Below are 17,299 nucleotides of genomic sequence, written 5' to 3'. Positions count from 1 at the left end.
TTTCTATTTAAATTAATAAGAGAAAAAAAAAAAAAAAGGAATCTGGACAGCTGGTAGAAGTCTGGGTCTGTATGCACCATGTGGCTGCTATTGGCTGCACAAACAAAATTGTGCCTGTTACTTACTACATAAACAGTGACTTATGTTAAGTCCCAGTTGCCAGTAATTTGATCAGACCTTAAAGAACAAATTATGGTCTATATGAAAAATTATGAGAAATTTTGGCTCATAATACCACTGCCTTTTCTGTCTTTTTTTTATTAAAAAAAAAAAATGGTTTCAAAATGCACCTAGAAGAGGAAGAGTTCAAATTTTTAAGAGACATTATACTTGGTAGCATTTTTTCTCCGCAGATTTTTACATTTCAAGCAAGGATGAAATGTGCTAAATTACAAGTATTATTAGAATTACTAAAACACAGTTATATTTTCATAAAATTATATGCAGGCAAAAATATTCAATGTAGTCAAATACTCCAGGAAACTCATTTTCAGACCCTGGGATAGAATACCTCCAGTTTTTGTGGGAGAAGAGCTCTTCTACTGCAGATTCAGCATGAGGCAAGGACCTCATGCTCTATATGCTTTCAGCACTCAGAGAATTTCTGGAGATTTCAGGTATTAGACTGTCTAAAGGAACAAATAAGGTTTAAGAAGGAAAGAGACACTTCATTGTGTGAGCATGCATCTTTTTTTGTTGTGCTCTTCAAGGTAGCATGTAGCCTGGTATGAAACAGAGGTAGCATGGGGCTAGACAAAACTAAGTGTTATAACTTCTCAAAGAACTTCCTATGTCTGTGAACACATTTGTTGTTTTCCAAACTGTTAACTTAGCCATGAAGCATTTTCACAGAAATGCCAACATATAAAAGCCCAGCACTTTGCCTAATTGAATTTCTCTGTTACAAACTCCATGTGTTTAACAGATATGAAATTCAATTTTTTCCACTCCAAAACTGACTATGAGAATGAACTGACACATATAAAACTTCTGAAGCTTTTCTGCATTTTTTTTTTGTATAATATAAAACTAGTGGTGTTTTAAACAAGAGAAAACAGAATCTTATAATAGTAAGGGTGAGATGATCTGGGCTGTAAGTGTTGCTACCTGAACTATAATTAAGGCACCAATTTCCTGGGATATTAGAAAGCTGTTCTCTTCTCTACCATTTGTACTAGCTTCCAAATCACTTGTGAGCACAAATTAGAGAGTTGTTTCCCCAGTACCTCACACTTTGCACAGTCACTTAAACAGGCATAAAGAGAGTACTAATAGGTATAATTTCCCATTTGCTTTGCGCAGGTGTAAGCAATTCCACAACCAGGATGCAGTGAAGGATCACACCCACTGTGCTGATTAAATCAGCCAAGTGCAGCGTACACCCCCCCAGCTACGCTTCCTGGCACGACTAATCCCTTCTATTGAACCTTTGGGACTTAGGCCAGGACATATGCACAGATGGTTCCTCAAATCATGAATTCACTTCCCCTAATGTCTAACAGAGCCTGAATCAAGTATTCAAATTACTGTATCGCACAAGTATATGGAAGAGCTTAAAGTTCTCAGACTGCTTTGAGACTGCATAAATTAGAAATAAATTAGAATGGCACAAGGCCCTTTGAAATACAACCTTTTTTAAGGGCTTACTAATGTCGTAATCACTGGATACTAATGTTATGCATCTCCCTTTCAAACCATATCCTGCTCTAGATATGATTTAAGGTCCATGCACTTTCTCTACATGTAACAAGGATTATTGCCAAGAGAAATCTTCAGCTTCCCATTCAGAACAGCAGCATGAGGAGGCTGTGCCTCAAGTCAGAATCCTGCCCTGCATCTCCTGATCTGAACATAATCAGCAGGAATATGTATTTAGTAGAAAATCTGATGAGTATTTATACATGCATATAAGTATGATCTGAATAGCATCTTCCCAAGGGACTGCATTCTGGTTTAAAAATTCAAATACAAGTTACTGAAGAAATTGCTCAACTGATTATCATACCTTCAGACTATGTCTATCTATATATATATACTCACACAGACGAATAGAGGATATATGCATATTCATGTACAGAGTAGGGGAACTATGTCTAAATATATGAAGGATGACTTGTTATGCTCTTCAACATAAGATTATTTTTTCCAAGGGCAATAGAGTATTTCTCAAAAACAAAAAAACAAACAAAAAACTAGCTATTTTCTAGACCTATAAAATGATGCCTATACATCATGAAATGGGCAGGATGATAAGATCTCTAGTGAAAGGCTAAATCTAAATCCAAAATTTTCTAATTATGGTGCCAAATGTTAAGTACTTGAGTACTTGGTTATCTTGGTTATGCTGTGTTACCAAGATACAGTCAGGTTGCATTATCAGTCATTTCTAGAGAAGTCCAAAAGTTTATAAGTCCTCCAAATAGCAATCTGACAGTCTGAGAACCTCCCTTGCTGTGGAAAAAACAAAACAAAACAAAACAAAACAAACAAACAAAAAAAAAACAACGCATAAACAAGAGCTACAGCTCAGGGAAAGAGGATGAAGTAATAATGAAAAAAATATATCAATTTACCAAATGAGGGCTAGTGGCAAATACTGTGCTAAGTATCAACTCTGGTTATTTTTGACTAAAATTGAGTCTTAGCTTGACAGCTTCATGTAGGCACCACACCAGGAGTGAAAATGACCTCAGGCACAGAGATAACCTGAAAATAACAACAAGCATTTAAACTGGTCGGAGGTGAAGAGCAGAGAAGACCATGAATAAAGTCAGAAAAGAAAAAAGGTGGATAAAAACAGGGCTGGGGAAAGATTCCATTATAAGAGATAATGGTTTTATCTCATGACAAGTGGGATTAAAGCAATGTACTGCCAAGTCCATGTTCCACAGAGGACTCAATACACTTTACCGTGTGTTCTATGACAACTGGTATTAGGTGATAAACTGCATGTCTTTGGTCTTGAATTAATTTGTGTGCTTCTATAGTGTTAAATATTTTATTATTGCCAGAATAATTGTCTTATTCAAAACCGTGTAGCATCTAGAAGGCCTGCTGTTATACCATTACATCACCTGTATAAACTAGGCAACACCTAGCACCATGATTCTCTGGAGCATCCCACCACTTACTCCTGTATTCCTTATTGCTTTATTTACAATTAGTTTAATATTAGTTAAAGGCTAGAAGAGATATTCAGTACATTAAAGAATTATTGCATTGCCTCATCATGGCATTTCCTGTCACATGCTCATTATTGAGAAAAATCATCAGCACATCCAACTTCCCAAAATCCTAACCAAGCAAGGAAAGGAATAAATAAAATTCCTCTGTGGTATTAACATTATTCCTTTCTTTAGTAAGATTCTCTGAAATATCAGAATTTACTCCACAACACAATGTTTGCAGCTCCAGCAGGCTTTCAGATTAAAAAGCAAGACTTAATTTAAAAGAATTTACATATCCTTAAATGCTTCTTCAGACTGGTCACCTCCACACTGCCTGGCAAGTTATACTGGACACTGAGGTTCTGAGTTCCTTTGATTTTACTTCTCCATTCATAGACATATTAAAGCCTATTAGAGTACTTACGAACTCTTTTGATTCCTTGAGTTTTCAGTAAAATGTTCCAGATTCTACAAGGTATAAGAAATAAGGTCTGTAAGAATAATTCTGTGGGCTTTCTCTGCAATTTCCAGGAGCTGATAAAAAACATTTCCTGTGGATATCATTCTGAAGTGGTTTGATGATGTTTTTGTTTGTTTGTTTGTTTGCTTTTGTTTGTTTGTTTGTTTTTTTGTGGTGGTGGGTACTTATTGTTGTTTGTTTTATATTTGCATCCATTAGGAAACAAAGACCTTCCATAAAAGTAACTGCGATGACATTAGTGAGAAATGAACAAAATCTAGAACAATTGCATTACTTTTAACTTTTGGAACATATTAATAGAGATATACTATTTTTAAACATAATTGGTTAAGAAGTCCAGTGTTTAAAAACCAAACAAACAAAAAGTAAAAATAAAAAAGCAGTGGGAATTGTGTTCATTTATGTGCAAAACACTTCCACCTGGACTGTCTCCAATCTGAGTAGCAAATGCTCTGTCAGGATACTGCTGTTGCTCTGTGTAAACAGATTGTCCTCACAGAATCACAGAATATTAGGGATTGGAAGCATGTCATTGACCTAATAGAGAATTCAAAGTATTGTCTCACTGCTGCAGAATGGACCAAGGCCTTTACAAGTTAGTTAATATTTTAAAGTTCTTGTTATATTTTGATATATATATATATATATTTTAAATAATATATAAAAAGTTGTAAAATATAACTGTGATAACTTAACTATGCAAAAACACTACTTTTATTAAGGGAAAAATGCAAAAAAAAATCTCCATGGATCCAAGATAATCTGCATAAGGTTTTCTAGAGAAAACACGGTAAAACAGTTTGTGAAAATGGTCTATAAAATGGAAGGACTGAAGCTACTCTCTCTCTCTGTATACATACGCGTATTTGTATGTTATTCACAGCAGCATTTGACTGGAGTTGCATACAGTGTTACTGAACACGGAGGCTCTACATAAGCCTTGGCAGAACACCCTGGTCTATGTTAGCTGCATTTATCTGCTGAATTTTTCAGCACAGGTTTCAGCTGAGTTTTGGATGTGGCTCTAACATGACAGCTTTGGCTTCTGTAATAGATCCTGATATTTTCTATTCTTTTGAGCAAAAGATCCTACAAGAGTGGTAAAATCAACAAAAAGACCTGTCCAAGTACAAGACAAAAAAAAACTGGACAAAATATAGGAAAGAAGTAGTTAGCTAGGATCCAATATATCTGCTCAGCTACTCCACAAGATGGTCTATAGCATTTACAACTTGAGAAAAAGAAGTAAAAGCAGAGAGAAAGCAGCCAAATTTTATTTCAATGCTGATCTTATCTTTTGTAACTTTTTACATTCTCATATATATTTGGGTTTATATTTCACATTTTTCTTCTGGTACTTCTTTGTCTCATTAATGTAATATAACAACACTGCACATGAAAACAGCCTTTTTTTTTCAACTTTGCTTTGAAGTAATACAACTACTGCTTTAAGTTTTCTCTACCATAAAATACCTGGAAGAAATAATACCATACAAATTTGAAATACCAATTATTAAAATTGCATAAATGAAGGTGAATGAATAAAATTTAATTCCCCAAATTGATGAAATATTCACTTTCTATGAAATTAACAGATGATCTACAGAGATGAAGAATGAGTCTGGCTTTGGTTTTATGGCTGAAGCTTATTGTACATGAAGGACAAACACAAGATTATCTGTGAATTAAGGGGATAATCAGGCAACACCTAATTGTTAAAGCTGGTTTCTTATATTCAACCAGACTGCCTTGTAAATCACACATACACCATTTTCTTGTTTAAGTTTCTGATTTTCTTATAATAATGACAAATTATAAACCAGTTAATCCCTGGGACAGGGACATTCACTCTGGGGAAAAAAAAAAAAAAAAAAAAGCACGAGCTGAAAACAATCTCTGAAGTTTCTTCTGTGACTAGATTTAAAGGGATTATTCTGGGGAAATTAAAATTTTAATTATGCCTGAAAACAGAAAACTCACTGTTAAGTAATGGTACTGATCTAAGCAGAATACACATTACCCACAGAGTCTCTTTGATATCTGTGGAAAAGTATCTTATTCTGGATTTGCAAATCCTATTCTGTTTCACTTCAAGACTTCTCTCTGGACTGTTTTTCGCAGAATTGCAATGAAGTTTTTTTTTGCAGCCTGGGGTTTTGCAATTCTTTTGCAATGAAGATTTCCCAGGAGTGCTGTAATCTGAAGAAAAGATGAGATCTAAGAGTTGTTTTTTTTGTTGTTGTTGTTGTTGTTGTTGTTTTTTGCTTGTCTGTTTTTTAGTTTAGAAGAAATACATAAAAACCCTGAAGCATTGCTTTATTCCTGAATCCAGATGTAACTTATTTAATAGTTTTACAGGGAAAAAGAAACTGAGAATAGAATCACAAAACTATTGAATGTTTGAATGCAAATTATGTTGTATGCATACCAGAGTAATACATAGCCTAGTCTTTTTTTGGGTACATTTTGGGTAAACATGGGTTCCAATCCTCTTAGAGGAGATAATACAAGAAGATCTGCAGGCTAATTGAAAATTAATTACTGAGACAACCTTGCCCTGAAAAATAGTTGAGACTTGAATAATTTAGAAAGTACATCTGAAAGCATGCATTATTTGAGAGCAGAGCTGAGAGTATGCTAACAGGGACGGGGTGGTGACTGGAGGTGTGCCAGACCACCATCAGTCAGTCAGTTGCTGCAAGAGGACCATGCAGGCATCTCCACGTTATGATGAGTGACATGGTAAGGAAGAAGCCTGCTGTGCTATGTACGCAAGGAAGATTACCTTTGCAATCTGAAATTGAAGTTACATGTATGACTTACATAACTTCAGACAAAGAATAGGAAAGCCCTAAGTAGCACCTAGAAATTCTATGACCTGTTTTTAAACATATTGTCCTATCTCGATATGTTTTTATTTTACAGGAGACTATGTAGTCATGTCTGTTTACTTTAACCTGAGTAGGAGAATGGGTTATTTCACTATTCAGACCTACATTCCCTGCACACTTATTGTTGTGCTGTCCTGGGTCTCTTTCTGGATTAACAAGGATGCAGTTCCAGCCAGAACATCACTGGGTGAGTTGTTTTACCTTCCCGCTTTTGTTCAAGCATTATGATGTTCAGTTAATACCTCTATAGAGGTTTCTAAATATAAGAGAAAAGACATTTTTTCACAAGTTCTCATCATTTAGAAAGATGTAATCATTTCCAAGGAACAGCAACTTAAAGCATATTTCTCTCTCTTCCATTTTACTATGGCAGACTAGGAGTATTGTAGATTGCCTCTAATAAAAGCTTTTGCCCCTTTTCTGATAACAGTAGTATTTTATAAACGCCAAAACACTTCTGGATTAGGCACAACAATGCATTAGTTTTATTTGTTCTACTTCTAAATGATAGTGGTCAGCAATACAAATGAAATAAATGCCAAGAATGAAACAATCTCTCTGTGTGACAGTTAAAAGGAGGAGTGTAATACCTTCAAGGACCAAAAGTCAAATCTAGCCTTCAGACCACAAAATCTACTGAATTTGGTGGCATCTAAAATCCTATGCATGTAAATGTGACATGTAATTAATCCAAATTAGCAATTTCTACACAGTTAGCATGCTGTTGCACAAATAAACTAAGAGATACCAAATTCACTTGCTTGTACAAATCAGTTGGATCTGTAAGAATTAATAACGTGGAAACCTGATTGTGGAGGCAGGTAGAAACACTCAATTTTTTACTTCTCAATTAAAGCCACACAAATAAAAAACATTAGTTTTTCATTTTGCAGTTATATTTCTTCATAAAAATGCAGCAAAGAGCACTGGATTACAAAATAAAGGACAGCATTTTGCTTAAGAGCTCCCTTGAAAGAATATTCCTTGAGGAGTAGAGAAGCAGTGGGCCCCATAACAAAAATGTTTTAAATGTTTTATTGCCTTTTCACACTAAAACAAGGTCATAAAATCAGGTTTTAAAAAAAGTAGATAATTAATAAATGCATTCAGCTCTTTTTGTTTGTTTGTTTAGATGTACAATACAGATTGGCCACTGTTAAGAACTAGTCTATCCATACCTCTGAGGGGGTGAAGTCAGTGGTTATGAAATTTGCCCTAAAAAAATGTGATGGATTTTAAATGTTCTAATGTATTTTTAATGTTCTTCACATGGCAGTACAGGGAATAATGTTCTGAAAGGAGAAAGGAAGGTGAGGCATGTCATAGTAGCTCTCAGTTATAGACTACAATTGCTTACAAAGGCCAGAAGAAACACTCTGGCACTGTGAGAAATTTGACCTCACAGCATGGCCCCCACAAAGAGTCCTGAGAGACTCTCCCATCCAGCTTTATTTACAAATCACTTAAATAACCAGCAGCAAAGAATGTGTGTGGGAATTTGGGGCTAGCATCTTTTGCGTACATTTAGAATGCATTTGAATGAGGAGAAAGGAAAGAGTCTTCTTTCTTTATGTGGCACACATGGAGATATATACACAACCTCTCCTAAATTTTTATCTTCATTACAAGCTTTCTTAAGAATTTTCATGAATTTCTCTCTCGTATAATGTCTGTAAATGTGTTTCTTACTGGCACTGTTACCATTACCCATATCAATTCAATAAATGAAACTTAACCTAACAGCGTGGAAAGTTTTAGATGGGCCTTGAGAATACAATGAAGAATAAACTGAAGCAATAGACCTATTTCTATTCTCTGCTATGACTTCTCACTCTGATAGAAGTTCTCGTCTCCCTGTTTAAGTAGACAAGTACACAAACCCTAAAACTCAATTTCTCAGTTAAAAATAAACTAAGGATGCCTAAAACCTAAACTACATAAATAAATAAATGAAATTCTTAAAACCAGAATGATGAACATATTTTGCAGGGCAACACTCTCAGTGACTATGCAAAAATGATTTGCACTCCCTGTTAATCCTTGAAGCTTTCACTTGTATCCACATTTCACTGCTTGGGATGTGCTGTTTGACATTTTTGCTGTATGTCAGAACTCCAGCCATCCTTCAGAAACAGTCAGAGACAACTGGAAAAGTTGTTTTGTTACAGGAAGTAATAACATTTCTGTTGTATTTTGTCTATTTGCCAGGCATTACTACTGTCCTGACAATGACCACCTTAAGTACAATTGCTCGTAAATCTCTTCCAAAAGTATCCTATGTGACAGCAATGGATCTCTTTGTATCAGTCTGCTTTATTTTTGTTTTCTCTGCACTGGTGGAATATGGAACTTTGCACTACTTTGTCAGCAACAGAAAGCCAAGCAAGGATAAAGACAAAAAGAAGAAAAATCCAGTATGTATCTTTTTACCAGCAAGGTATAATATTCAACTAGGTTTACATCCCTCCTCAAACCTGTACTTTCATTTGAGAGTTTTCTATTACATATATACTCTTCTTTTGTACTACTAGGAATAAAAACATTCACCTTGATAATGAAAAGCTTATATATTAGTTGTATGGATGCCAGAGAAACTAATTTCTTAGAATAAGGGCCCTTTTAGCCAAATTGTTCTGCAAATCACAACTACCACCAAAACCCTTATTCATGTTATAGAAAGAGCTCTTGCTGTGACCTTTATGCAAGAACTGTCAGTTTCTCTGTTTTAACTTTAGTAATACTCTCTGCCATTAACTTATGTCTGTATTATTGATGTGATTCTGTTTTTATTAGTATCAGGACCACATGTAATCCTTTATATTCAACCTTTGGACTGTGCTTTTTTTCTAATTCCCCCTTAAGCATCTGTTTCCTTTTAATTGTTTCCTTATCTTCTTTTTCTTGTATTTTCTCCCTTCATCTATTTCTCTCTCTTTGAAGGTGACTTGGCAACAGTTTGCAATGTTACTTATACTTTTTTGTTTTGTTTTGTTTTTAATTATTATTGTGTAGCATGCACCCATACAATAGCCACGGTGAAAAAAAAAAAATCCTGGAAATGCTCTCAGTAGAGGTCTGGTATCTTTCCCAGATAGGTAGAAATATGTGCTTGTCTTGGCCAGGACAAACTTCAACCCACTGCAAAAGGCAAAAAAGTGTGTTGTCTAGAACCTGTGAGGTGAAAAGAATTAGCGTAAAATACTAGATGGAAAAAAGTAACCCAATCTTCTTCAAAAAAGCCAAATATGCCTCTGTAAAACGTGAAGGACACAATAGTTTTATATTAATTAAGAATATTTTCAAATCCATTTCAGACATCTAGGAAAAAAAATTGCTCTGCTAAAATCTTCAAGGACTTCTTAAGATATTCTCTCTTAGTTCTAATATATAGCAAATATAAACAAATACAACAAAATGTATTAAAGTCCCTTTTATTAAACATTATTTTTATAATTTCACCATCAGAAGTTTTTTGAGAAAGTCACTAAAAAAAAAAGAATAGCAGATGTACACTGTAGTGAGTAAACAGCCAGCAAAGCATCCATAATGGAAGAATTTTCACCTTACTTTCAATTTGGATTTCATCATAGGCTCTCTTTTGGTCAAAAGAAATAAACACTTCTGGAGGGTGACACGTTCTGGCCTGGCTCAGGTTCTTTGTGTGCACCTATGTTTTCCATATGCAAAAGAGCAAAGATTGACTCAAAATGAGTTGAGTTAGAGATTGTTCTTTACCTTACTTATCAGTGACCATCCAGGGACAAACAGAAATATAACGGATGCCCAAATCCTAAACCCAGAGTCTAGAAATCTTAAGAGTACAGTCTTCAGCACCCAGTCTGCAGGTAAAGAGATTTTTTTCATAAGTTGTGATCAGTTTCCTCTTTTAAAACAGTTCAACATAAAAGAATGAAATCTACCAGGAATATGAAAAGATCAAATGAAGTTTGATGTTCTGTCTTTGGCCCAGATGTAGCTACAACCCAGTTACAAGACAAAAATATGTGGTTTTATATCATAGATACCTGTTGAAATGGCTATTACCCCAACCTTTCTATAAATTTAGTTCTTTTTGACTATGTTTTAGAAACATATTCTTAATTTATATTATTTCTTTCTCTTTCTTTCTTTTCTTTCTTTCTTTAATTTAAAACAAAATCCTCTGATTCTCTTTTCTGTCTACAAAATGAAAGCTTCTTCGGATGTTTTCCTTCAAGGTATAAAGTTTTTGGAATGGAAATTCACTGCATGCAACTGCTGAATTTAACTATTAGAGCTTACATGAGAGTGCTATTGTTTGTTTGTTTGTTTTTAATTAGACATCCATTCTACCCAAGGCAACTTCCTAATTAAGTAGAATGATTACGTATTTCTAAATAATATGTAGAGTTGATTCAGCAGCCCAAATACTGATTCACTATAGTTTTGAACTTACCCTAAGTTCAAGAGTGACCAACATTATTGGATCGCATGAATTAAGAGAGTTTAATGTGTTGAAAACATTTCTGCTCGTCTCTTACTCAATTGCCCATGGGATCCAATGCCACCAGCTACACCAGAAACCTGCACTACACCCTTTTAGAACTCAGCTCTGATCATTCTGTTTAACCTTTGCTATTTAGCTTCAAATTATAGAACCAAATCTGGTCTGATATTGACCTGAACAAAATTCGTTGTCATCATCAAATGCTGTTTCTTAAGAAAATAAATAAATAAATAAATAATTTTTTAAAAGTCAGAGTTTTGAAAGGGTTTAAGATGCATATGTTTATTAATGCTGTCACTGGATCAACACATTCTCAGCAAATAAGCAAATATATCTATGTTCTACATCTAAATCTTATCTTCATTCAGAAATGCAGAGATTTTCTTAAAAAAAAAAAAAAAAAAAAAAAAACACAACCCAACATATCAAATGAAAGCCAAGAAATTTACATACTCATGGAATCAAATTATTGTAATTTTACCCTAGTATCTATCACCAAGAAATTATAAGACTTTTCATACTAATGTTCACCAACTGCTTAATCATACTTTAAATGTTTAATTTGCTCAATTCATTCCAAATATATGTATATGTATACTTACCACATAATATCTGGAACACACTGAATCTTCTAGTTGGTGAACATTAGTAGATGGTGAACTGCATGTATTCAAACTGTTGTAGAGTCTTTTCAAGATTCTCCTAACCTGATTCAAAAGACTCACTTTTTGCCTTTTTTTTCCATATATATATTTGCCCATGTCTAAACATGAACCAGCCCTATATTAAAAATAATCCTGCATTTCCAATTGATTATTTCAGTGCTGTCCACATGCAACACCCAAATTGCCTTCATGTACCAAGCAACTATGTAAAGTCTAAAACAAAATCCATTCAAAATACCATCAATTACGTTCCTGAATGTTTACTTCAACCTCTATTGTGTACTTCGGCATTAAAGTTAATCGTCCACAACTGTTAACTTGATATTGATTTGTGCTGCTTTCCTGTAAAATTAAAATGTATGACACAACTGATTTTAACAAGTTCAAGGTAATATTACCATTAGAACTTAGCAATTTGCCATGTATCCCACACAGAACCATCATTCACATGTTGCCCATTAGTCTGTCTCCCTGTTGGTCTGGTGATAATAACAGAGTGTCTCCCTCCTGCCATCTTTTTCTTTTTTGCCACTTCACCTTAGGCACCTACAATTGACATCCGACCTCGATCAGCTACTATTCAAATGAACAATGCTACACACCTCCAAGAAAGGGATGAAGAATATGGGTATGAGTGTCTTGATGGCAAGGACTGTGCTAGTTTTTTTTGCTGCTTTGAGGATTGTCGAACAGGAGCATGGAGGCACGGAAGAATACATATCCGCATTGCCAAAATGGACTCCTATGCCCGCATCTTCTTCCCAACTGCCTTCTGTTTGTTTAACCTGGTGTATTGGGTATCATATCTTTACCTTTAAATGCAAAAGGAAATCAGTGATATGAGCCTTACTCACTGAATTTCTTAGAGAGATGGTTTCCTAAGTCCACTTGAAGTATTTATGACGCGCTTTATAGTGGTCTGAATTCTTTAGTACCATTACCCAGTAAATATCAGTCATATCATCTGTCCAAAAATTACCATCAGGTTGTTGTGAATTAAATGTCCGTTCAACATGTTGAAATAATTTGAAATAAAAATCTTATAAATAGGTAATATACAGCTATACCTGATGGAATAGAGAAACAGAGCAGACAGGGCAAGGGGAGCATGGCAACATCACTTAAGTTGGCACTGCCATTTCAAACAGAAGTGACAGAGAGAATTCCCAGGTAAAGTACTGTACAGTTTGTTAACATTGGCTATAATTATGCTATAGCTTTATTCTCTGTGGGCTTTTCTTTTTGGAAGAGTCATCTCTCACTTTGAATAGGTATTATTAAGCTAGGAAAGTAACTTCTACTCCCACCAAAATAAAAATAGACCTTTCCCTTTGCCATCCCTTTAAGAGCACATGTACAATGCTGTAAATATTTCAATACCTTGTAGTACATAAAGTCTAGTGCATGCATCTTCTGGGGGCCAAAATAAATGAAACAAAGGTACCATAAAGTATTGTCTTTTATTTTGTGTCTCTGGCTGTGCTATTGTAATTTAAATGTGGATTAAAAACATTTTTCCTTGAAAAATTTCCCCTTTCCCTCATGCATGGAAGACCCAAGCAGACAGCACTTTCATGTAAGACATTAGAGAAGCCTTAAGGATTCAAATAAATAACATGTAGACAAATCTGTATGGCCAATATAATAGCTCATAGTATACGTCTTCTGCAGTTTTAGCCTTCATTTTCCATTTATAATGTTTCTATATTTCAACTGAATTTCCAGTAATTATACATCGCAAGATCAGCTTCTAAATTTAATCCATGTGTTTCCATTGTTTTTTCCCATGTTGAACTCTCTGAACTCTATTTTCCTCACACAAGGTTGTTTTTTTCCCCTCTTCAATCCAGTCAGGAAATAGCTTTTATTGTAGACATTTTTACATAAGGACTTCAAGTTCATTTTGAAATACTAGGTTTTGTATTATGTATATGCATACAACTCTCTGCCCATTCATGTCATTGATCAGCAATAGTTGTTGCTAGTGATGCTTTTCACTCTGTGAGTACCTTTACTAAACAAACCCTAACACCATAGCTAGCACACAGTTTATAGATAGCCTTGAAAATAAGAGAACAAAGAGTGTCTTGGCTACTAAATCATAGTTACGCAGTTTATGTGTATTTAAAAAAATTCAGCCCACCTGGCTGAATCTTGAAACCCACTTACCCACTGGTTTTCAGAACCTCTATGATGCTCAATTATGCAACCTTAAGCACATGTAAATATGACTGACTTCTTTTTTAATTATTGTCAAAGATGTAAAATGTCACCTCCAGAAATGTGAGTTTGCAAATTGAAATGGGAGATATTCAATTATCATTACAGAATTACTAATAGCTAAAATGGAGAAAAAAAAAAAAAAAGAAAGAAAAAAAAAAAGGAAGTTTTCCAATGTTTGTATAGTTTTGAAATAAAAATGTATAAAAAAGGAATAACCTGAACATCAATTGCTCCTTGTCCAATATATCTGAAAACCTTTTAATAAAGGAATTGCACACACCTGTGGACTTTTTCCAATAAAACTGCTGCACTCAACTCCACAGTTTTCTTGTAGTTGGTTTGTTAAAATCATACTTGAAGGAGTAGACATGTTGAAGATGCTGGATTCATCAGTTGCCTAAATATAATCCTTATATTATGAGGATTATAATCCTCATAACCCTCCGTGTTGTCTTATTTTGTAGTCAAATGGCTCACTCATGTAACTTTCATGGTTGGAGATTAAATCTTTGAAAGCATTTTTAAGATTATCTTATTCTTAAAAATAAATAAATAAATAAATAAATAAATAAATAAAAAGAGTTGGAATCATCCCAAGAAAAAAAAAAAAAAAGAGAACTTTTTTCCTTCTCCACTTATTCCTTGAATAAGTTTCAATCATCTTTCACATGGAAGTGCATTTCAGCTGCTGCCAGACTGTTCAACAAATAATTATTTTTTTCCAGTGGTCATTGACATAACAGCTTTCTGTTAGTTCCTTACATTTAATGAGTGTGGCTGATGTTAAATATGTAAGAATTCAATTTTTACCTGTATCTTTTTCTTGTTATCAAATAGCTTTTATACAGATCACTATGAGTATCAGCCTAAATCAGGCCTTTAATTTGCTGAGGTCAAGTGTATTTCAGTTAACATTTTTAGATTTTTTTTTTCTGTCAAGACCAGTGAAACTAAGGATTCGGTCACTCAAAATTCTTTACACTAGTTCAGCCAGCAGACTGCATGTGCCTGTAGAAGGCCTGAGGCATGGCAGAATTGCGCGTAGTACTGAGGAAAGAGCAATCAATGTGGCCTCCTCCTTCCAGAAAGGAAGGAGATGAGTTAAAAATTACAGAAAAGTAATGCCACCCCTGTAGTTAAGAATTTGAGTGACCGTTTATCACCATCTATCACTAGACAAAGTAGAGCACATAAGCCCTTCCTCATTCATGACCCAACACAGTGGCTTCTACCACTTTGATTTAGGTGATTTGTAATTTCTTCTTGGGGCAGATACATGAGACTCAAAAAGACATTTCATGGAGAAACATGTCATTACCAGCAAGGATGTGACACCAAAGCACAATGCAATGTTCTCTGAGCAAAAAGTTTTGTGTTATGAACAGAGACTGCATTAGCTATTCAGCACAGAACCAAAAGATGACCCTTGTATTGTAAAGTTAGACTGCCTTCAAAGCAACTAAACAGCAAGCAAAAATACCACTTGGGTTACATAAAAAATACTATTTGGGTTATATAAAATACCATAAGGGTTATTATTCAGGATAAAACTGCTCAGAAACTGAACTATAAAGACATTCACACATATTTATATATATATGTGCACTCATATATTATACACATTAACCCATTCCAGCTGCATTCTAGGGAAGAAAGTCCTCACTCAGCAGAATTGTTAAAATGTGTTCATCACACTGCAGACTTCTACTACAGCTCTGGGATATGTCTGTGGATATTCAGATGGTCATTAAGAGTTTTGTCAAGCATACACTAATGGCAAAATAATTTGTGTTCCAAGAGTATGTAGATGTCCCAACCAAGACAGGGCATTCATATCCCAGTGATTATATCATATATGACATAATGACATAACAAATCAACAGAGAACACCCTGAAAGTTTTTATAAATCTTCAAAAACATATAGTCCTAAGTTTCTAAGTTTTCTTGGCCTCGAGATTAACTCCCCTTGTCCTTATGGGGGACTTCAACCTGCCAGACGTTAACTGGGAGTGCCACACGGCTGACACGAGCAAGTCCAAGAGGTTCATGAAGCACCTAGATGATAACTTCTTGGTGCAGGTGCTAACGGAGCCAACTAGGAAAGGTGCCCTCCTAGACCTGTTGCTAGAAAACAGAGAGGGTCTGGTGGGAGATGTGGTGATTGGTGGCCGCCTCGGTCATAGCGATCATGAAGTGGTTGAGTTCAAAATTTACGGTGACAGAAGGAAAAGTGCCACCAAAACCTCATCCCTAGATATGGGGAAAGCGGACTTCAGGCTGCTCAGGGAACTAGTCAGCAAGGTCCCCTGGGAAGCTGCTCTTGAAGGCCTCGATGTCCACCAGTGCTGGTCATTCTTTAAGCGATGCCTCCTAGAAGCACAAGATCAGGCAATTCCTAAATATCGCAAGTCAGGCAGGCAGGGCAAGGAGGCCGGCGTGGCTGACCAGGAACATTCTGATGGAGATTAGGCGGAAACAGAGAGTGTTTCGCTACTGGAAGGAGGGCTGGGTGTCATGGAAAGAATACAGGGATGCTGTTCGTGTTTGTAGGGAGAAAATTCGTGTGGCTAAAGCACACCTAGAGTTGAAGCTGGCTGTGTCTGTGAGAGAAAATAAAAAGGGTTTTTTTAGATATGTGAATGGAAAAAGAAGAACTAAAGAACACATAGGGCCGCTCCTTGATAGGGAAGGTCTCCTCACAGACAATGACATAGGCAAAGCAGAGACGCTTAACGCCTTCTTTGCCTCTGTTTTCAATGCCGATGATGGGCTTCGGGACCCAGGGTGCCCTGAGCTGGAGGACCGGGACGGTGGGGATGACAAACTCCCAACCGACCCTGAACGTGCGCGGGATTTGCTACTCCACCTGGATCCCTACAAGTCCATGGGTCCGGATGGGATTCATCCCCGGGTGCTGAAAGAGCTGGCGGATGTCATCGTGGAACCTCTCTCAATTATTTTTCAACGATCCTGGGAATCTGGAGAGGTCCCGGTAGACTGGAAGCTGGCAAATGTTGTGCCGATTTTCAAGAAGGGTCAGAAAGAAGACCCTAGCAATTACAGGCCTGTCAGTCTCACGTCAGTGCCTGGTAAAATCATGGAGAAGATGGTTCTCGAACTTATTGAGGCGCACCTGGGGGACAAAGCAGTCATTGGTCCCAGCCAGCATGGGTTTGTGAAGGGTAGGTCCTGCCTAACTAACCTGATTTCCTTTTATGATAAGATCACCCGTATGGTGGACCAATTGAAACCAGATGATGTGATTTTTTTGGACTTCAGCAAGGCTTTTGACACGGTTTCCCATAGGATCCTACTGGACAAAATGTCCACCATACAGCTAAATAAAAACATCATACGATGCGTGAGCAATTGGCTAACGGGCAGG

The 17,299-nt window shown here is 35.8% G+C and overlaps 1 protein-coding gene across 2 annotated transcripts in view; it reads left to right on the top strand.

Moving 5' to 3' along the window:
- GABRG2 (gamma-aminobutyric acid type A receptor subunit gamma2) overlaps positions 1 to 14,233 on the top strand; it is a 77,686-nt gene extending 63,453 nt beyond the window's left edge. The window contains exons 7-10 of one of the 2 annotated variants that reach the window (XM_068697752.1): positions 6,574 to 6,726; positions 8,748 to 8,953; positions 10,733 to 10,756; positions 12,233 to 14,233. In XM_068697752.1, the coding sequence (XP_068553853.1) occupies positions 6,574 to 6,726; positions 8,748 to 8,953; positions 10,733 to 10,756; positions 12,233 to 12,508 (659 nt within the window). In that variant the 3' untranslated portion in view covers positions 12,509 to 14,233. The remainder of the gene's footprint in view (positions 1 to 6,573; positions 6,727 to 8,747; positions 8,954 to 10,732; positions 10,757 to 12,232) is intronic. The other variant, XM_068697753.1, reaches the window with a different exon arrangement.
- The last annotated feature ends 3,066 nt before the right edge of the window (positions 14,234 to 17,299 follow it).

This window comes from Anas acuta, chromosome 14 (genome assembly GCF_963932015.1).
Source record: "Anas acuta chromosome 14, bAnaAcu1.1, whole genome shotgun sequence".
Taxonomy (NCBI): domain Eukaryota; kingdom Metazoa; phylum Chordata; class Aves; order Anseriformes; family Anatidae; genus Anas; species Anas acuta.
Note: the sequence above shows the minus strand (reverse complement) of the source record. Positions and strands in the feature narration are given on the sequence as shown.